This window comes from Sarcophilus harrisii, chromosome 1 (assembly GCF_902635505.1).
Source record: "Sarcophilus harrisii chromosome 1, mSarHar1.11, whole genome shotgun sequence".
Classification (NCBI taxonomy): domain Eukaryota; kingdom Metazoa; phylum Chordata; class Mammalia; order Dasyuromorphia; family Dasyuridae; genus Sarcophilus; species Sarcophilus harrisii.
In genome coordinates, this window is record NC_045426.1 from 696,021,584 (window position 1) to 696,043,794 (window position 22,211).

The 22,211-nt window shown below is 40.8% G+C and overlaps 1 protein-coding gene across 2 annotated transcripts in view; it reads right to left on the reverse strand.

Annotated features, from left to right (window-relative positions):
- Positions 1–660: 660 nt before the first annotated feature.
- Positions 661–22,211, reverse strand: part of VSIG10 (V-set and immunoglobulin domain containing 10) — a 30,935-nt gene continuing 9,384 nt past the window's right edge. The window contains exons 3-9 of one of the 2 annotated variants that reach the window (XM_031948686.1): positions 15,316–15,621; positions 13,199–13,462; positions 7,387–7,680; positions 6,542–6,652; positions 6,237–6,249; positions 3,088–3,284; positions 661–1,267 (exon numbers count right to left, since the gene is read on the reverse strand). In XM_031948686.1, the coding sequence (XP_031804546.1) occupies positions 1,209–1,267; positions 3,088–3,284; positions 6,237–6,249; positions 6,542–6,652; positions 7,387–7,680; positions 13,199–13,462; positions 15,316–15,621 (1,244 nt within the window). In that variant the 3' untranslated portion in view covers positions 661–1,208. Of the gene's footprint in view, positions 1,268–3,087; positions 3,285–6,236; positions 6,253–6,541; positions 6,653–7,386; positions 7,681–13,198; positions 13,463–15,315; positions 15,622–22,211 lie in introns of both variants that reach the window. The other variant, XM_031948685.1, reaches the window with a different exon arrangement.

A 22,211-nucleotide genomic window follows, 5' to 3' on the forward strand; every position in this document is an offset into this window, starting at 1 on the left:
ATAGCATTTTCCTTCCATTTCACAGCCATCCAATGGGGCTAGCTTCCTAGTCTCTCCTTACAGCAAGCAGAAAAGATGTTTTTTCATCTTGTTTCTGAGATGGACAAGCCCAGGCCAAGAATGACCATGACTCAGTCATGATCACCAGAGGTGAGTGAGAAAATCAAGAAATAGTCTGGATTTCTGCTTGTTCCATGACAAAGTGCTGAGTACTACTTTCATAGCAGTGGCTAAGAAGCAGAAAAAGTGGAGGCTTGCCTACTCATACTTTTCCTTTTCCCTCTATAATATCCACCCCCCCCCCCCATACATTCTGGTTAAAATAAAAATAATTTCTTCTTTATCTCATTAACCTTCCAAGTCTCTGAGAAGAATCATGGATAATCTATGGACCTGGAAAAATTATAAATTATCAGCAGATCCATACAGCTTGAAAGGACCTTAGAAATCATCTACTCCCCCATCATTTTCCAAATGGAGAAACTGAGGCTCAGAGAGGTGATCTGCCTAACTATACATAGATTTTGCTCTTCCAAGTCCAGTGCTATTCAATTCTAATAATCCAAATCCACTTCTCCAAAGGAAACTTGACAGCAATGTTCCCACTCAGTAAGAGACTCTTAACTTTTACTTAATCCAATTTCCCATCAAGGAGGGAAGGGTCCCCATTCCATCAACAAGTCTTTGGCAAACCTTGATCTTTTTTTTTTTCCTCAGACCGTGGATGTTTGCCCAGAAATCTGGCCCACCTGTGCCTTACTTGGAGATAGCAAAGGGATGGCTTGGGTCATTTTGAGTGCTTGCCTTGGGATGCCAGAATATCCTTCTCTGTACATTGGCTCAAGCTGCCGGCAAAATCATCTTCCTGTTGCTAAGGAAAGAAGTTGCACTTGTGCTCTCAGGGAAGGAGGGACACCTGGATGGGAACAAGATTCCCAGAAAAGTTGCACTTTGGAAACCAAATGCCACTTCTAGGGCTTCCTCCCAAGGACTCGCCTGTCCCTATGGCGCTTGTGCATCTTGAAGAAGCCGACAGCAAATCAAGCTAATTAGGGAGAAAAGAACAGAAGGGGAGATGGGATATTTGCTGAGGGGCCCAACCATTGCCAAAGCGAGAGATCTCAGAGCCCAGGTTGGGATGTCTGGAAAGCTGAACTCCAAACCAAGCATCCTCTGAGAGTGCTCCAGGAACATCAAGATGACTATGATCAAACAGGTCGGTCACATTCTTCCTGGAAAATGTCGCTCTGGGTTTCCCTACTGTCATCTGAACAGCAAAAAAGAAAAAGAAAGAGCTGGAACATCATTTCAACAGCAGGTTCTTAGTCACCAGCCCCAAGGAACACAACGTGGTTTTTGCACTTATTTTCAAGAAATCAAGCCAGATTGGGGCAGCTAGATTGTGCAGCTGATAGAGTGAACAGGAAGCCCTGAGTTCAAATGCAAACTCACTTACCAGCTGTGAAATTGCAACTGGCCCACAAAAAACCCAAACCCAAAAAACAAATTTAAAAAGGCAGATTCAGGGATTTGGGTAATAAGTGCCTATGTAATAACTGGACAATTTGTTTAATGAAATCTAAATCCTATTGAAAAAGGAATTGAGAAACAGCTTGCCATAATGATTTTCCACATGTTCAATTTGGAATCAGGAAAGTCTTTGACATGAGTGTGTAACCATGCACAAGTCACTTAACCTACATGAGCCTCAGTTTGCTTATCTGTAAAAGGAGAGAGCAGGATTAGATGGCCTCTAAAACCCATTTCAGCTCTTGCTCTTGGATTTTAGAATAACTTTATGTCCCCGGATCTCAGTTTTCTCATCTGTAAGATGAAGGGGTTGGTCCAAATGGCTTCTAAGAAGGTCCATTTGAACTCCGGATCTAGACTCCTGTGATCCAAGGATCCTCCAAGATCCAGCTCAAATCCCAACTTTTTGGTCAAACCTTCTCTGACTACACCAGTCCATGGTGACATCTTTCTACAGTTGAATTCCTCCAAGAGCCACCGCCTCCACTATTCAGTTGATCTTATTTCCCCTTCTGACCATTCCAGAGTTGTCCTTATATTGTTTAACTTTTTACTATCCTTCTCCCCAGTTCTAATCATCTCCTAGAGAAAAGGGAGGGGAGGGATGTATTTTGTTTGTGATGGGGATGAGAATTCCATAAATGTTTACTGATTGAAATCTTTGGTAAGTTGAAATGATTTCATGGGATTATAGGATTTGGAACTAGAAGGAACCCTGGAGACCATCTAGTCCATACTCTCAATTTACTAATAAAGTAAGAAACTAAGGCTACAGAGTGGGAATACAAAGTCAAGTCCTTTGAATCCTAATAACAATTAATAATAATAATAATAAATAATAATGATGAAAACGATAATGATAGCTAACATTTCCATAGTACTGGAAAGCTTGCACAATGCTTTATCTGTTTATCTCAGTTCCTCTTCCTAATGACCTCGTAAAGTAAGTGCTATTATTCTCTCCATTTCACAGATAAGATAACTGAAAATAAAAACGATTATATAACTTGCTCATGGTCACAAAGCTAGTGTCTGAAGCAAAATTAAACTTAGGTTATTGAATTGAAGGCAAGTAGGGGATGTAGTGGATAGAGTGTGAGTCAAGGAGATATAAATTAAAATTCAGCCTCAGATACTTCCTAGCTGTGTGACCTTGGGCAAGTCACTTAACTTAAGAATGCTGTTTCCTCAACGTAAAACAGGGATAAGAATAGCATCCACCTTGCAGGGCTGTTGTGAGGATCAAAGATAATATTTGTAAGAGCTAAGCACATTGCCCGGCACATGAATACTTCCTTTAATCCTCTTCCTCCCTTCCAAGGCCAGTTTTCTTTCCACTACAGATCATGAATTTCCCTGATATGATTTTTAATTTCTGTTCCTTGCCTCTCAAACACACAGGTTTTCGGGGGAGATTGAAGCTAAATGCCTTTTTTTTCATCTCCTATGAAATCTAAAGTCATCCTCTAGCTCAGTCATTTTAATAGGAAGTAAAATCAGGGTCTGGGCCATCTGCCATTACCAGGTGATAAGTATCACTGAGGAAAAGGGGCTGACCTTGTAGGGCCTGGAGCCCATTCCCCATGCGTTCCACATCCCCGTTCACCAGGGCGGTCACCCGGTGTATGTGACCGTGTCTGGTTATCTCTTTTGGCAAGTCTTCCTCTTCTCTTTCTTCCTCCTCTTCTTCCACATCTTCCTCTTCCTCGTCCTGTGAATCCACTAGGACCATGACATCACTTGTTTCTTGACCCCTAAATCCCAAAAACAGAGTCAAAAGGCAGCCCAGAGTCAGAGGGCTGGTAAGATGAATTTGAATTCAGGTTTTCCTGACTCAAGGCCCCATGCTCTTTCCACTGTAATAATAATAATAACTAATATTTATGTAGTACTTATTTTGATCAGGCCCTGGGCTGTCCCCTGCCCAAACTCTGGTATTCCCCAAAACTCCCTGATTGATGTAGAGTTCTAAATTCCTAATTAAAGCTCTGGGGAAGCCATGGAGTGATACAGAGAAAAGCAGTAACTGACTGGCTCCAGAAAATTACATCAAATCATCTTTTCTCTCTCTTTGCTCAACAAACACCTTTCTATTCGGCCAGGCCCATCTCCTCCAGGATCTACCCATTTGTGTGATGCTTATTTCTGCCTCTGGACCTTGGTTTGTACCTGAAATACTCCTCCTTCTTCCTTTCCTAAATCCTGTTCATCCTTCACCTCTGGCTTTCTAATTTTCTTCTGCTCTGTACTCTTGTATCACTGTCTATGCCTTAGCATTGACTGTAAGCTGCTTCATGGCAGAGGCTATTTCCTAGACTGGGGCACAAAAATTTAAATGATCCCAGCAGGCCATTTCTTAGACTTCCTATAAGCTTTGGCTCTGAGGATGTAAGACCCGGCTTGCTCAGGGGACATGGTCTGTCTTAAGGAATAGCTAGGTGGATAAAGTGCTGAACCTGGAGTCAGCTGTAAAATCCAGCTGTAGACGCTAGCTGTGTGACCCCGTGCAAGTCACTTAACCTGTTTGTCTCAATTTGCTCATCTATAAAATGGGACCCATTTCCTCGGGTTATTGTGGGGCTTGAATAACATAATAATTGTAAAAGTACCTAGCATAGTGTATGGCACATAAGTACTACATAAATGCTATCTATTAATATTATTACATTTTATTATTATATTATTATTATAATTACAGTGGATAATACTACAGTAGATACACTGGGCCCCAAGTCAAGATCTGAATTCAAATCTATCTTCAGGCACTAGCCCTGTGACTCTGGGTAAGTTACTAAGTTTTCTGAGAAGAATAATAGCATCTACCAGGGCTGATGTAAGGCTCAAACAAGACAACAATCCAATCATGAAACGCTTAGCGCAGTGCCTGGCACATCGAGGTGCTCCATAAATATTAGCTATTTCATTATCCTTATTTTAGGTCATCCAAATCTCCTGGATTTGGCTCATCAAAGTCCAGAACCCGAGGGAGTTATTTACCAGCATTTAGGAAAAACGATGGGCTAAAATTCAATCCAGATTGTTGGAGGAGGAGGAGGAGGACAGAGCACAGTATTGTTTATCTTGGGCCAAAAGCTGTTCCAGATCTAAGTATCTCGGATTACTAACAGAGGAGGGGGAGGAGGAAGGAAAGGATAGAGCCCTTTTCTAATGAACTAGGTGGGGGGAAAGAGGGATGAGGGAAAGGAAGCTAAGGGAAGAAGGTGGGGGCAAGGACAATGGTCCCACATTCCCACCATTCCCCCCAAAAAAAATGAGCATGGGGAGGGAAAAATCCAGCTGACTTGAACACCTCTTTTGCAGCTGTAACTTGTAAAAACCAAAGCTGAGCAAGTACTAGACCACATCCAGAAAATTATAACGCTGCCCCTGCTTTCAAAGTGAGGTCTTCCCTGGCTCTCCTGGAGGAGATAAGATTTCTTACTAGAAATCTTCTGCTTCTGCTTGCTGCTTCTAGCAGCAAAATCTGATGAGTACCTTCATTCATTCCGATCACTTTTATGGGCCTGGAGCTCTCCTCCCAATTAGAATAGCAGCTCCCAGAGGCCAGGGTCTGACTGGCTTGATTTTCTAGCCCTGTCCCCTAACATAGCTGCACACAGTGAACAAGTAACTTAACAAACGCTTTTCTGTTCCGTTTCTTCAAGGAATTGCTGGTTACAAACCATATCAACCATGTACTTGGTCTTTATAAGTCCATAATCCTAGAGAAGTCCATTAGCTTCTTCCCTTTCTTAAAAATGACCATAGAGATTCCCTGTTCTGCTGAGGTTTCCAGGAAGGAACTATAAACACACTGTGAATGAATGAATGAAATGAATACCGGTGTGCCTTGCTTTATGCAAATACAAAATAGGAAAATTCAATTTACCTAGAATTTATATACGATCAATACATATCAGGATATTAGTATATAACATATAATCTTATCTGTTATATAAAATGTATATGTGTATATATAATATACATTATAATATTTTATATAAGATTTGATGTATACCATACACATGTATATGTGTGTAAATATATACAAATATGTGACACACACACACATCTCCAAGATATGATCCATGGATTCATGGATCTCCATAATCCAAAATTAGAAAAAAAAAAATGAACTGCTTTTTTTTCTCCTTCTCAGACAGTCTGGATTGCTATTAGTCCATTATTTTTTGCTTTCCACTAAGGGGACTTATTTCCATATGTAGCAAGTTCCCCCAGTGCATTCAGGATGACTGAGTTTTTATACACCTTTTCAGGGACACATTTCCTACCCAAGGTAAGACATTTGCAAAAACCAATCTCCCCAGGATCTCTCAGTGACTCACTCACTCCAAATTAAAAGAAGACAAAAGGCAGTGAGGGAAGCCGAATTAGCCCAAGTTGATGGGCGCAGCCTTTTGGTTTGCATCAATTCACTTAAAGAGACTTCTATTAATCATGTACCATGGGCAAGGCAATGTGCGGAGCACTGAAGGCACAAAGATGAAATGGAGCAATCCCTGGACCTCAAGAAGCTTCTGCCTTAGGGGTCACAACATACACAGAGAAGAGCCTGCAAAGCAGATCTAAATGAATGTAAAGGAAGTTTAAGAGGGAAAAAATTTTACCAACTGAGGAAGAGGGGAAGGGATTGGGAAAGGTCTGGTGTAGGGAATGGCACCAGAGCTGGGCCAACAAACACTCACCTGAAGCTGCTTCCTACTGAAAGGAGGAAAAAAAAAGAGAAACGAGAGAGAGAGAGAGAGAGAGAGAGAGAGAGAGAGAGAGAGAATATGTTAATATTTGCTGTCATTCATTCAGGTTACAAGTTCTTAATAAATAGGACATTTTCATTAACATATGGGAAAATGCTACAACTATGCTCTGTGGACTTAAGCAAGGAATGGAAATACAAGGGAGGAAATCTGGAGATTGGGCAGAGATCACATGTTTTGCCCACAATGCACAATGGCGGGGAATTCCTGCTCCAGGCATCCTTTGGGATACTTACCTTTCAGGCAGATATTTGGACTGTAGTACAATATAAAACCTGAGACCGTCCCCACTCCCAACAGGAGCAAGATCACCACAGCCCCCACAATGCCCCCGATGTTCAAAGGTTCTGCAGAGAAAAGACAGACACAAAGCACAGCTTGGTTTTTAGGTAGCGAGGTAGAGCAGATACTGAATGAGGAGTAAGGAAGAATTAAGTTCAGCTTACTAGCTGTGTGATTTAACCTTTGTGAACCTTAGTTTTACAGCTCATCTGTACAATGGGGATCATAATAGCAGATACTTGTTATGAGAATCAAAGGAGATAATATCTGTAAAGAGCTAAATAAGGGCTGGCCATTATCTCCAGCACTCACGGCTGTGATTGAAGAGTCATATCATCACCTCCCGGCCGGATCAGCTTCTATTTCTAACTGAGTCATAGACTAGCTATGTTTGGACAAGGTGTTTTCAATTTCCTCCTCCATAAAATGGGAGATAATCCAATGCGTTCTGGCTGTAGCACTTCAAAGATCTGTGATCTCTAGTAGATAAAGGATGTGGGAAATTCCCTCTAGCCAAACAGATCATGGTTCCTCTTGGTCACAGCAACTTTGAAAGATCATTAACTACACTAACTACAGGTTTAAAAAAAATCACCTTTTGGGCTTCTGTTTAAAAAACTTTTTTTTTTTGAAAGGGTAATTAGGCTAAATGATTTCTGAGGTCCCTTCCAATTTTGATGGCTAAGATCTGTCTACCTACTACTGGGAAAGCATCATCCTCCTGTCTGTTCTAGGGCTGGACAACGTTCTCTCCTCCCCCTACTACACACCTCTTGGGAACCAGCTGTGTCAAACTCACTTTTCACAGTCAGCCAGATGTCCACCTTCCTCACCCGCACCGGGTTCTCTGCCCTGCAGACATAGTAGCCTTCATCCACACCCTGGGAACAGTTGAGGATGGTGAGGGTGGAGACTGAATCCTCGTGCGTTATCAGGTAACGTGTGCTGGGCAGGATCTCCTCCTCTGGCTGGGTGAGATTCCGCAACCAAGAGATCTTGGCAGTGGGGTTGGCCCCAGACACCTGGCAGGTGAGGGTCACGTTGCCTCCCAAGAAGCAGGTCTTCATTGGGTCAGACTGAAGGGTGGGCCCATCTGGGGGTCAGAAAAAGGGAGAGAAAGAAAGACAGATGTTTGGCCATCCAAGCTTGAGCCTAGCTGGGGATTCCATTGGAAATTCCAACACTTCCTTATGAAATCAAAAAGCTGCATGATATCTGAGCAGTCACTAGTTCGATTCTATTCATTTTACAGAAAAGGAAACCGAGGTCTGAAGAGGTTAGATAAACTGCCCAAAATTACACAGAAAGTGGCAAGACTTTGAACCCTGGTTCTTACTCCAGTCCAGCACCTTTTGTTGTTGTTGTTTTTTCTAGTACTTTTATTTATTTTTAATACATATTGTTTTGTGAATCATGTTGGGAAAGAAAAAATAATAGCAAAAGGAAAAAAAAAACCATGGGAGAGATGATTAAAAAAACAGAAAAATTAAGTATACATAGCATTGCTGATTTATATTCAGTCTCCTTATTTCTTTTTTTGGATGCAGATGGCACTTTCTGTCCAAAGTCTACTGGGGTCTATCCAGAGACCTCTGGATATCTGAACTAGTGAGAAGAACTAAGTTTTTCATAGTTGATCATTGCACATTCTTGCTGTTGTATACAATGTATTCCTGGTTCTGCTTGTTTCGCTCAGCATCAGTTCCTACAAATCTTTCCAGGCCTTTCTAAAATCAGCCTGTTGATCATTTTTTACAGAACAATAAAATTCCATCACCTTCATGTACCACAACTTGTTCAGTCATTCCCCAACTGTCTAGCACTCCTTTCCACTGTTCCTCACTACCACCAGGAATCCCTTCACTCGAGTTTGGGAAGTAAACAGCAGATGACCCCCAAATTAAAAATTCGTTCCTTAGCCTGGATTTTAAAGTTCTCCAAAATCTTCCATATCTGCTAGATTTTTTCCTCCTTCTTCAGGTACTTGAAGATAAGTGACTTGCCCAGGCTCACACGCTGAGATTCGAACCCAGGAAGATGAAGATTCCCAACTCAAATCCTGGCACTCTGCACTATGGCACCACCTAGTTGCTTAGTAATAATGACAACAACTTACATTTATATAGCATTTGAAGGTTTACAAAACACTTTATATAAATATTATCTCATTTAATCCTCACAACAATCTTGTGAGATAGATCCTAAATATTATTCCCATTTCAAAAATGGAAAAAAAAAAAAAAAAAAACCTGAGGCACAGGTTTAGCGCCTTGCTCATGATTACACAGCTAGTTTGTTGAATGAATAAATGTTGTACCTCCCAGCAGAATGTTAGCTCTTTGAGGACAAGGACGATTTTGTTTTTATTTTCTTGTCCCTCAATGTCTAACACATTATGTACATAGTAGGTCTTTAGGAAAACATTTTAAAAAAAATAAATTGGTTAAATGTGCAGGATTAACCTATATCAGATTTCTTGCTAGCCGAGGGAGGGGGAAAAAAGGAACTCAAAAGCTTACAAAAAGTTGAAAATCATCTTTGGAAAAATAATGTACAATTAAAATTAAATTTAAAAAATAAAAATAAACTGGCTTCCTCTTTCTGGAAAAATATTAATTCCTATTTTACAGGAGGATTGTGAGAATCAAATGAGATAATCTATGTGAGGTTTTGTAAACCTTAATGTTATATAAATGTTAAAAGTAGGGACTGGACCTGTGATTTTATCAATAAAAGAAACTCCCAGATTAGGAAATTCCCTTTACCAATGTAGGTCAGCATTTTCTCTGCTATTTAGAGGGGTTGCCTAAAGCACAAATGTCAAACTCCATCATGATGAACTTAAACTAGATTAAAGTATAATTGGGAAATGTTTAACAATAATATATTATTAATAATTTATAATAATATATAATAAACATAAGTAACTACAAATATAGTTATATAAAACAGATATATGTTTAACAATAATAAAATAAAAATACAATAAAACATAATCAATATTAGTTTGAGGTTTTCTGAATCACTAGGCCACCAGAAGGGCTCTGCTTCTAATGAGAGTTTGCCATCACTGACCTAGAACCCTAATAGCCAATATAGGTCAGAAGTGGGACTTGAACCGAGGTCTTCTGGTTCTGATGATTTTGGTCTACCTCACGAGGGCTCCCTCATAAAGATTTTGCTGTTGTTGTCTACCTTCACAGAAGCAGGGAATAGTCAATGGAAGGAGTAGGAGGGCACAAGGGATAAAGGAGGTGATTTTTATCTACTAGGGAATTTTGCCTAGGGTCAATTTTGCCCTTCTTCTGGGTTGGGGGGGGGGGGAAACGGATAGTGATGATGGAGCGTAAGAACCTATCTCTCTCTCTCTCTTTTTTTAAATAGCTTTTTATTTACAAGTTATATGCATGGGTAATTTTACAGCATTGACAATTGCCAAATCTTTTGTTCCAATTTTTCTCCTCCTTCCCCCAACCCCTTCCCTTGGATGGCAAGATGTTAAATATGTTAAAGTATAAATTAAATACAAAATAAGTATACATGTCCAAACAATTATTTTGCTGCACAAAAAGAATCGGACTTTGAAATAGTGTACCATTAGCCTGTGAAGGAAATCAGAAATGCAGGCGGACAAAAATATAGGGATTGGGAATTCTATGTAATGGTTCTTAGTCATCTCCCAGAGTTTGTTCGCTGGAGAACTTATCTCTTTAATTCAAGTCCACAATCTTCCAAACCTGTATTTCTTCATGAATCTCTTGCCTTTACAACTTTTCTCAGTGAGCCTGCAGTTCTCCCATTCAATGCCCATTAAATGCTTGTTATCTTCAAAGCTTTCCACTAAATTGTCGTTCCTTCCTCACTTCAAAAAGGATCAATGACATCACAACATTATGTCTTGCTCAGGAGTGAATTGGACTTAAATGAGGCAGTTGCACAAAACTGTCACTCTCACTCTCTTCCATTGTCATAGACATCTGAACTGATGCTGAGTGAAGAGGGCAGAACCAGAAGGATATTGTACACAGGAAGATTATTTGATGATCAACTACGACAGACTTGGCTCTTCTCAGCAACACAGTGATCCGAGATAATTCCAATAGACTTGGATAGAAAATGCCATCCACGTGCAGAGAGAACTATGAAAACTGAATGTGGATCAAAGAATACTTTTTCACCTTTTTTTCCTATGATTTTCCCCTTTTGTTCTGATTTTTTTTTTCACAACATGACTGATATAAAAATATGTTTTAAATTATTTAAAACCTACACCAGATTACTTGCTGTCTTAGGTAAGGAAGGGAGAAAAAAAATTGAAACTCAATGTTACAAAAATGAACACTGAAAGCTATCTTTACATGTAATTGGAAAAAAAATGCAATATTATTGAAATTTTAAAAATAAAACAAAATCAACAACAAGAAAATAAAATCAACACAGTCATAGACATCCAGTGGCAGAAGCAAAGTCAAGGTAATTGGTGATATATTGAGGATGCAAAGACAAAATTGAAAAGTCCCCTGTCCTTATGGGAAAGACATGGAATAGACAACATGAACAAATTGGACAAAGGAAGATACGGAGAAAGGGCACCAAACTTGGAATTGGGAAGACCTACATTCAAATACCAACTCAAGCCATTTATAAGTATGTTAAATCTCTCTGTACTCAATTTCCTATCTATAAAATGAGAAAACTAGACTTAGTGGTCTCTAAAGTCCCTCCTAGCACCAAATCTATGGTATTTTGACTTTAGGAATATTTGAGAAGGGAGAAAAGACTTTGGCTGGAGTGATCAGGGAAGTTTAAATGGCAGATGAACAAGGACTAAAAAAAGGTGAGGACTCCAGAAATTCACCACTGGGCATATACCCCAAGGACAGAAGGAAATATACAAAAATGTACAGTATACAAAAGATACTTTATGATAGAAATAAAGTGGGGGTCCATCCATGGGGGAGGCAACTGAACAAACTACAGAGAGTATGAATGTAATAGGATGTTTTTACATAGTAACAAACTACAAGAGAATCATGAGAAGACAAACTGATTCAAGGTAAAGAAAGCAGACTAAGGAAAAAGATGTCTACAATGATGAATGCAACAGAATGTTTTTACATTGTAACAAACTACATTAAGAATTCAGAGAAACATTAGAAGACTTTTATAAACTAATTAGAATAAAGAAAGCAGACTAAGGAAAATGATGTCTACAATGATGAATGTAACAACATGTTTTTATATTGTAACAAACTACAATTATGAAGAATTCAGAGAATCATGAGAAAACTTTTATAAACTGAGGCAGGGTAAAAAAAGCAGACTAAGGAAAATGATGTCTACAACGATAATAATAATATAAATAAAACAACACTATAAGGCAGTCGTTATTTACAATGAACAATCTTGTACTAGAGTGTTTCGTCATCTAAGGGATGTCCAACTCGGTGTGGCTCCATTTAGGGTCCTCTTGGCAAAGATACTGGAATAGTTTGCCATTTCTTTCTCCTGCTTCTTTTACAGATAGGGAAATTGAGGAAAACAGGGTGACTTATCCAGGGTCACACAATTAAAAAGTGTCTCAGGCTGGATTTGAACTCAGGAAGAAGAGTCTTCCTGACTCTGGCCCTGGCACTCTATGCACTATAGTGATCCCTAGAAGACCTAGTATTAGAGAACCCCTTGCTATTACTTGAATTGTTTTCAGTGACCAACAAAGGGGGAAACAGATTTTTAGCTGGCCCAGTGGATAGTGTTTGATCTGGCATCAGAAAGACTATATACATCTTTTTTTCTTCTTTGGTGAGGCTGTTGGGGTTAAATGACTTCCCTAGGGTTATACAGCTCGTGTTAAGTGTCCAATCCTTCTGATTTCAGGGCTGGTGCTCTATCCACTGAGCCATCTAGCAGTGCCAGGAAGATCTATATTCAAATGCAGCCTTAAATACTTGCTAACTGGGTAGCCCCAGGCAAGCTAAACTTTCGTCTACCTCAGTTCCTTCAAATGTAAAATGGGAATAATAATAGTATCTACCTCACAGGTTTGCTACATGGGTCAAATGAGATAACATCTATAAAATGCTTGGCATGTAGTAGGTGCTATAAAAAAGCTTATTCCCTTCCCTCCTTCCAGTAAAGAGATTTGGGGCTCCGGGGACAATCTGAATGTCATTTGCTCCCACAATCAGTCACTTTCTGTTTATTTTATTTAACCATTTTTCTTTGCTACATTAGAGAGTTCAAGAAATGACAGTGATGTTAAAAAAAAAAATCAATAAAACATTGTATTTTAAAAAAGGATTCTGAAAGTCAAAAATTGCATTCTATGAGCACGCTGAGAAAGGTCATACATCCTGTCTTAGGAAAAAGAAGAACCTTCCTTCTTTGGTGGGGTTTTTTGTTTTTTGTTTTTTCCTGGCTGTGCCTTTAGGAAACAGGATGAACAACAGTTAAAATGGAAGTGTTTAGAGAGCACTAGACATACGGTTAGAACCAACACACCTGATTAAATGTTTGTAAAATTCACATGGAAGAAAAAAATGGGGGGGAAAGACAGGAGAAGCCCCCCAAAACATTCATTTCTGAGACAACCCTTTTCCCATAATACTCACTTATCTGGACCACGCAATTGGCTCCCATCATTCCTGACCCCACGGTATGATTCCCGATACATTTGAACTTCTTGCCGTCAGATAATTGGGACCGATTGAGTATCTCTACACCCGAGCTTGAATTTCCCAAGATCAAGTTTCCTGGCTCTTCTGTCCACAGGAAGACAGGATCGGGGTATCCCCCAGACCATCGGCAGACGAGTCGTAGCATGGATCCCGCGGGAACTGTCTCTGCCCAGCACTGTGGGGCTGACCAAGGAGGATCTGTGAAATATAAGGACCTCTAGCTGGCTCCCTTAGGCACCAAGCCATCTCTTTACATGACAGGGCTAAGACAGCAAAAAGATCAAGCCCAGTCACTTATCTTGACATAGCTGAATTTTCTGATAATCCTCCCCACCCCATTCCTGCCAAAAAACAAAAACAAAAACCAAAAAAACCTCTATTTTTTCCCTCTCAAGTAAAGTAAATAAGCAGAAAAATAACTAAGAGTGGATTTTTATGCCTGGGGTAGGTGACTCAAAAAATACACTCAATTGTGGGGGCAGATAGAGCAGGGTGAGATAAGGGAAGAATTCACCCCCAGTCCATCCTCTGTTTTCTATTTTAACATATTATTCTTGCAACATGCTAATTTCTGTTGTTCTTGTGCTACTAAAGGCCTGGAGATACTTTCAGCACTCTTCAAAATTCAGCACCCTGGTCCAGTGCCCAGATCACCCTGCCCTAGTTAGCTCTACAAGTTGGCAAGCTATATTTTTTCCATTTATCACAAAACTTTTTTCTTTCCTTCAGCAAAAATACAAGTATCAGTTCCTAAGAAGCATGATCAATATTTCTCTTTACATATGCAGATTTTTTCCTTTCTGTAGATAAGTATTTATTTTTTAATCCAAGGTCTATTTCTCCTTAATGGTCCTTCTGGTCCTAGGTTTTAGCCACACATAATTGATGTATTTCTATGAGATTTTAGTATTCTTCAATTTTTTTTTCCCTAAGCATAGGATTTCATCTAGTTTGAGAGGCTCCTGGTGTGAAAACTCTATCAACTAATGTAGACTGCAAAGCATCTGTAACTTCCAGAGTCAGAATTGTCTAGGTACAGAGAGATTAAGTAGATTGTCCACAGTCACACAGCCCAGTATGTGTCAGAGGCAGGACTTGAACCAGGTCTCCCTGACTCTACTATGTCATGCTCTATTTTTTTCTTTTGGGTCAAAGCTATAATTTTATTGCCATAAGAAACTCTCAATGACAAAATTCTTCTCTCAATGCAGTTATGTCTACTACTTTGCAAATTACATCTGGCACTGAGAAGATAACATAGATAACGTGAGTTTGTGTTTTTCTAAGTTCCTTTCTATTTGTATTTGATACTGCTGTATTCCTCCACCATGCCGTCTCCTCTCCTACTGTGTGGAAAGGACACTGACAAAATGGAATTGTATTATACTGAGAAACACAGTTAACAGGAGGAATTCTGAGAAACATGAAAAGATCAGCATGACCTGATGGAGAATGACGCCGGACAAGGAGAACAATGTGTACGGTGCCATGAATAAATGGCAAAAGCTCCATAAAACTCTGATGAATTGTAATAAAGAATCTCCATCCCTGGACTAGTGATGACATGAACCTCACCTTTCTCCTCTCAGTAACAAGATGGAGAACTCTGGATATAGAACGAAGTTTACCTGCCAGACCTGACCAATGTGTTGATTAGTTTTGCTTAAATGTTATTATATAATCCTTGCTAGAAAGAGATTAAAGGTATAAAAACAAAAAAACTAATTTTTTTTTTAAAGGGAAAAGCAAAGAATGATAAAATGGCTCAGTGGATAGAGCATTGGACTTGGAATGATGAATGGGTTCAAATCCTGCTTCTGGCACTTACTAGTTGTCACTTAATTTCTCTTTGACTCAGTTTCTTTGTCTGTAAATTGAGGCTGATGGACTTGATGACCTCTAAACTCCTCTCCAGCTCTAAACCTGTGAATGGATCTGTGTAAGGCTGCATAAGACTGCCTGAGGATACAGGGGATGGATGAATGAGCTTGTGGGTATTCCAGATTTACTGTGGTCCCAGCAACAAGCAGGAGCAAAGGCTTCTTACGTACAATACACCAGGAGCTCAGAGGTCACTTTCCGAACTCTCTTGCTGAGCGTGTTTGTGGCAAAACACGTGTAATTCCCCTGAAGTGTGGGCGACATGTTGTGGAGCTCAAAGTAGCTGAAGTTCTCATTGTTGGTCCCGAAGGGCTCGGGGTCGGACCCTGGCAGCTGGAAGTACCACTCCACCACAGGAGGTGGATGGGAGCTGCTGCTACAGTTGAAGGTCACCTGGGAGCCTCTAGTGACAAAGAGGGAGCCATTCGGGTAGATTCCAGTGGGAGAGATTTTGACGCTGATCTGGTTGGGGCCACCTAAAGGAAAGGTGACAAGGAGAAAGAAAAAAAGGTTCAAAAGATGGCTTCTCTTCCATAGAGTTAACAAATAAATCCCCCCAAAATGATAATTCTCGTAATTCCAAATTTCCCTTATTCTAAAATCCATGGAGAGAGACTAAAACCTGGATTTCACTAGTTTAGGAAAGTTCCCGGTAAGGAAACGTCCTCCACCAATTCAGATTGGCCTTTTTTCTGCAGTTTACAATTTATAGTCTCACAAATATGGAAATATATTTAGAAGAACTGCATATGTTTAACCTATATAATCCAAATTAGATTGCTGGCTGTCTTGGGGAGGGGGAAGGGGGCAGGTGAGGGAGAAAAATTTGGAACAGAAGATTTTGCAAAGGTAAATGTTGAAATATGTATTGAGAAAAATAAAATATAAAATAAATACATAATAAAATTTTCAAAAAACAGTTTATAGTCTTAAGAGAGTTTCTTAGGGCAAATACAGAATAAAATTTTCTCTTTTTTTTGTTATTATAACTTTTTATTGACAGAACCCATGCCCGGGTAATTTTTTACAACATTATCCCTTGCACTCACTTCTGTTCTGGCTTTTCCCTTCCCTCCCTCCACACCTTCCCCTAGATGACAGGCAGTCTCATACATGTGAAATATGGCACAGTATATCCTAGATACAATATATATGTGCAGAACTAACCAGCAGAATAAAATTTTCAAAATACAGTTTATAGTCTTAAGGAAGTTTCTTAGGGCAAAAAACTTGATCAGGATCACAATCAACATGTAAGAAGCAAAGTCTGAATCCAGGTCTTCCTGTCTCTGAGGTTGGTTCTCTATCCACTACACTACACCATGTTGCCCATTAGACCATAAGCTCCTTCAGGATAGGGAATGTCTTTTGCCTTTTTCCTTGGTATCCCTAGTACTTAGCACAGTGCCTGACATATAGTGGGCACTGGGACATCTAAAAAGTTTGAGAGACATAATACTTTCTGGAGAATCATTTTATTAGTAATGCCGGCGTTTTAATAAAAGATCAATGGTATTCTCAAGTGCCAAAGATCCCTCATGATGATAATTTATGTGCTTATAGTTTATGTGCCCTTGAAAGAACACGTATTCCCAAAGGTGGCAATCAACTCTGATTGGACGAGTAAAGAGAGAATGGATATTATAATGAGGGGCTCATTCTAAGGAAAGTCTTGGAGATGTGACGGGATCACCCAAGTCTTGGTCAAAAAGCCTTATCAATTTTCATATCATTTCCCTGACAAAAGAGAAAATCCACATTTCCCCAGATTTTCCGAGTAAACATAATAAGCAGGAACACACCATTAGCCCAAGGTTAGAAATCTTTTTTTTTTTTTTTACTGTCTGATTAGATCTTGGCCTGAGTAAATCCATAAGAGAGACTGGTTGATTTCTGAATGAGGAAGTAGAAAAGGGGAAAAACCTTGATAATGATTTAATAATTAACTCCACTTCACCCCAACTGCTACAGCAAGAGAGAGAGAGAGGGAGGGAGGGAGGGAGAGAGAGAGAAAGAGAGAGAGAGAGAGAGAGAGAGAGAGAGAGAGAGAGAGAGGGAGGGAGAGGGGTAAAATTATTTCTCATGTGATAAAAATCATAAATCCTTTGAAAGTTTATTATAATCCAAAGGAATGAATTTCTAATCATATTTATTTCTCTAATCATTATGAGGCCATTGGAGGAATCATTTAGGATAAAAATATCCTTTTGTGAGGTTCTCAAGACCCCCTCTAATGGTTCTAATGAGCCAAGGACCCCAAGTTAGGAATGAAGGAGAAAGGACGAGATAGAAAATTGCTAGGAGGGAGGGGTCCTTTGATTTAATTTGAGTAAATCACTTTCCCCTCTGAGGGACTTATCTCGACTATAACTCTGCTATTATTACTTTCATATCTGTGTTAGAGCCATTTGGGTACATGCCTTAAATCTGCTAGCCTAAAACTTCCCGAGGGCAGGAACCCTCTTCTATTCAACCTGTGTCACTCTAAATCCCTTGTATATTGCATATGTTCTGTAAATCTTTCAATCCGTCTTCTAACAAAATCATCTTCCTAACACAGGGGTCTTATACAAACTTTATTTTGTTTTGCTGAGGCAATTGGGGTTAAGTGACATGCCCAGGGTCACACAGTTAGGAAGTGTTAAGTATCTAAGGGCGGATTTGAACTCAGGTCCTCCTGACTTCAAGGCTGGTGCTCTATGCACTGTGCCACCTAGCTGCCCCTAACACAGAGGTCTTAGAATATCATCAGGACTCCTTTCCACTCAAGAAACTCCCATGGTTCCCCATTGCCTCTAGGATAAAATTCAACATATAAAACCATGTACAACCAAGTTTTAATCTTATATCCTAGTTGCATTTTTCATTACACCCTTTCATGTAATCTCCAATCCAGTCAAACTGGCCCATTAGCTGTTACCTAGACTTGACAGGGTATAATCTGGGCTCGCCACCAACCAGTGTAACCACTAGGTGTGGCATCCAACATGGGACCCATGGATTCCTTATCTCATTCATCCAAACTACCACATGCCAGCAGGTCTGAGGAGTTTACCAGAGTGATTAGGTTGGACATGGCCATCATATTATTACAACTCACTTTCAAAGTCCAAAGGAAGGCAGGAAGGAAGGAAGGGAGGGAGGGAGGGAGGCAGGAAGGAAGGGAGGGAGGGAGGCAGGAAGGAAGGAAGGGAGGAACTCTACTCACCAGTACTAAGTCCCCACCATATGCTTACCATTTCAACAAATCAGTCACTTACAACACAGTGTACTCATAAATACCAAACATTTACTAAATAAGAAGGTAAAAGCAACTAAAATTAGCCTAACATTTATTCAGTAAAAAGAATAATTAAAATATAACAAAAACCTGTACCACAGCATATGGGCCAGCACTTAACAGTGAAATGCCTAAGCAGAGAAACTATGTGCCCAGATAACTCAGAAATTAGGGCTGCAGACCTGGAGGTCTATTAGCCTAAGTGGACTTGGTGCACCGGACCTAGAGTTCAAATCTGGCCAGCTGGGTAATCCTGAACAAGTCCTGAAACCTGTTTGCCTCAGTTTCCTCACCTGTAAGATGAGGATAATAAATAGCAGCTACCTCCTAGAGTAATTGCGACAATCAGTCAGATAACATTTGTAAAGTGCCTGACACACTATATGCATGTTAATTATCTTTATTTTTATACCAACATTATCATCTATTTTTTTATTTTTTATTTTATAGTTTTTTATATTGACAGAACACACGCATGGGTAATTTTTTACATTATCCCTCGCACTCACTTCTGTTCCCACTTTTCCCTTCCCTCCCTCCACCCCCATTATCATCTATCTTAAGGAACAGTCTGCTCCTCTCCTTTCTCCTCCTCCGAGACTCCCGGGCCACCGATGCAGCAAGCTCTTTCAGTAACACTGGCGCATCGGACCATTCCCGTGAGCCAGCAGCCCGAGGCTGGGCTCTGTGGCTTCCCAGGTCTACTCCCCTGGCCGAGCGATTTCAGTAATAAATGCGAGAGAACTGCAAAGTTCTAGGTGTATCCTCCGAGGGCAAGGATCCCCTTTCTCTTTCTCAAGTCAGAGATGGTGGGAGAAAATACAAAGAAGCCCGTGAGATATTTAATCTCCCCACCCCCCAATTTTCCACTCAGCCCCCTCCCCCCTCACCGCTCTCCCACCCCGTTTGGATGTGGCTAACGCTAAAGGGAGGCTAAGGATACAGCCTCCCATCCAATCCCAGCCTCCAGAGCATCTGGCAGGACTTTTCGGCTCTCGGCCTCTAGATGGGGCTAAAGAGCAAAAGGCTTAGTCAGCTCTTCCCGCGCCAGGGAGCAGCTGCCGCCCCTGAGCTCCCGCAGCTGCAGCGCAGCCTGGGCTTGGGGCCAGTCCCGCCCCAAGCAGCCCAAGCCCCAGCCCTCTCCAGGAGCTAGAGATTCTCTTCTATGGCTTCAGAAGCCGCAAAGCAGAGCTCCGTCCCCAACGCAGTGGGGAAAACACCCTTCAGTCAGATAGGACCAATAACAGTTTCCCCAGAGTGATTTGCAGGGGCAGTGATATTCCTACAACCTTGGAAAGTCCTATGTGAATGAACAGATGGATAGGAGGGAAGGAAGAAAAGGAGGGAGAGAGAGAGAGAGAGAGAGAGAGAGAGAGAGAGAGAGAGGAAAAGGGAGGAAGGAAGGAAGGAAGGAAGGAAGGAAGGAAGGAAGGAAGGAAGGAAGGAAGGAAGGAAGGAAGGAAGGAAGGAAGGAAGGAAGGGAGGAAGGGAGGGAGGGAGAAAGGAAGGAAAGGAGAAAGGAAGGGAGGAAGGAAGGAAGGAAGGAAGGAAGGAAGGAGAGAAGGGCGGGAGGGAGGAAGGAAGGAGAGAAGGAAGGGAGGGAGGAAGGGAGGGAGGAAAGGAGGAAGGAAGGAAGGAAGGAAGAGAGGAAAGATACTTTACCTTACAATGACATCTCCCATCTCCACACCTTTGCACAAGCTGTCCCTGCCACCTGGAATGTGTATGTACCCCTTTGCACCTCCACTTCTTAGACTCTCTAGCTTCCTTCAAGGCTCAGCTTAAGAGCTACCTCCTCTGTGAAGCCTCTCCTGATTTCTCCCATTGCCATTGCTCTCTCCTTCTTCAAACTGTCACCCACTTATCTATATCTATGATGTCCTTCACCAGTAGAATGTAAAGTCTCTGGGGCAGGGACTCCTTCATGCCTTTGCATCCCCAGAGGCTGGCACACTGCCTGGCACAGTTGTGACTAATATATGATTGTTGAATTGAACTGAACAAATGCTTCCTGAATGAACAAACGCCCATCTAAACAGCGATGACTTCCAACCTCTTTGTTATTTCCTCTCGAATTCCTGCCCTCCCATCTCATACAAGCCATGGCAGGAATGGAAGAGAAAGAAAATACCCATCTTTCTTTTTTGTTTCTGAGAGCAATTTAGGCCAACAAGAAAAACACATTCAATTAACACAGGCAGGACAAAGCAGCTAAGTTTTCTCCATATTATCAACTCAGCTTTTTATTAAGTGCTATATTCACAATTTGGCATGCCAACATGCTATGGGGTGCTGGATGTGGAAATGAGAATACGTGGGGTTTTGATCCCACCTTAAAGGCTATAGATCCCTGAGAAAATTACTTAACTTTTCAAAATCTCGGTGTTTTAATCTGTAAAATGGGGACAATACTATTTTCATTACTAATCTACTTTGCAAGGTTGTTGTGAGGAAAATCCTGTGTAAAACTTCAAGAGCTCTAGAGATATTAACTGTTATTATTATCATTGGTATGATCATCCCTCCCAAGACAACTGAAAACTTAGCATCTTTGAGGGAGACGTGAGTGATGATTAAGCTATCAATGTTCCTTAGCTATTCAGAAAGGTTTACGGGGTAGAAGGTGTATGTGATGTCTGATATCCTTATGGAGTTATTCCCTCAGTCCAGATCATGAGATGCAGGGTATTCTGACTGACCAACATCCTTATTAGGATACCCCCTGGGGAAGAGGGAGGCTCAGAATACAGCTATCCCGATCCTTCCTGTCAAGTCCAATTTTGTCCTCCCATAAGCACCAGCCGACCCCTGCCTTCTCCAGCCCCCACCAAATGCCCACCCTGACTCTCCACTTGCTGGGGACGAGGACGTAGGAAAGGATTGCTTGCTGGTGCCCAAGTTATTCTTCCCCAAATACTCAGAAACTCATTTTATCAGGACGGAGAGATCCCAGTATGAAAATACCCTTCCTCAATGTGACTTACAACCTACGATCAACCAATCAATAGATAAATATTTATTAAGTATCTTCTATGTACCAGACATGAGTCAGGGATTTAAAAAAATAGGCAAAAGATAATGCAGTAGACAAGATCATTGGACCTACTAACTTAGCCAGGGTGACACAGGTCTAAATATCTGAAACAATATTGAAACCCAGACCTTCCTGCCTCTATCCAGAGACATGCTGCCTCTTAGATGTTTGGACTTTCCCTTTTTAATTCTTCCTTTTCTTTCTTTTTTAAGTATCACCGCCTCTTGTGGATCCCCAGTGACCCCCACAACAGAACTCTCCTTTAAATAGAAAAAAGTGGTTAAACAAAATAAATCCAAAGTCCAAGTCTGAAAATGTACACTTCACTCCATCCACGTAGGAAACCTCCTCTCTGTGCAGGCCTCTTGGTTTTCACTCACACAAAAGCTAAGCCATAATTACAGAGTAGAACAGAGTCACTGAGGGCAGCAACTGTTGTCTCTGTCACCTATGTCATCTCCCCCTCCCTCCAACTGCTCCTTCCTACATCTTCTCTTCATCTCTCCCTCTTCTCTTCCCTCCCTCCCTCTCTTCTTCTTCTTACTCTTCTCTTCCTTTTTTTCCATAGCCCCCATTCCTAGCACAGTACTTGGTAAACAGTAAGTACATAATAAGTGTGACATGAACAGAATCTCGGGGTAGAAAAGGCCTTGTCCAACCGACACATGAAAAAGAGTTATTACAATGAAAAAAGCGGTCACACAGTCTCTGCTTGAAGCCTTCCTCTAAGAGAAAGGTCCCACCTCCCAAAA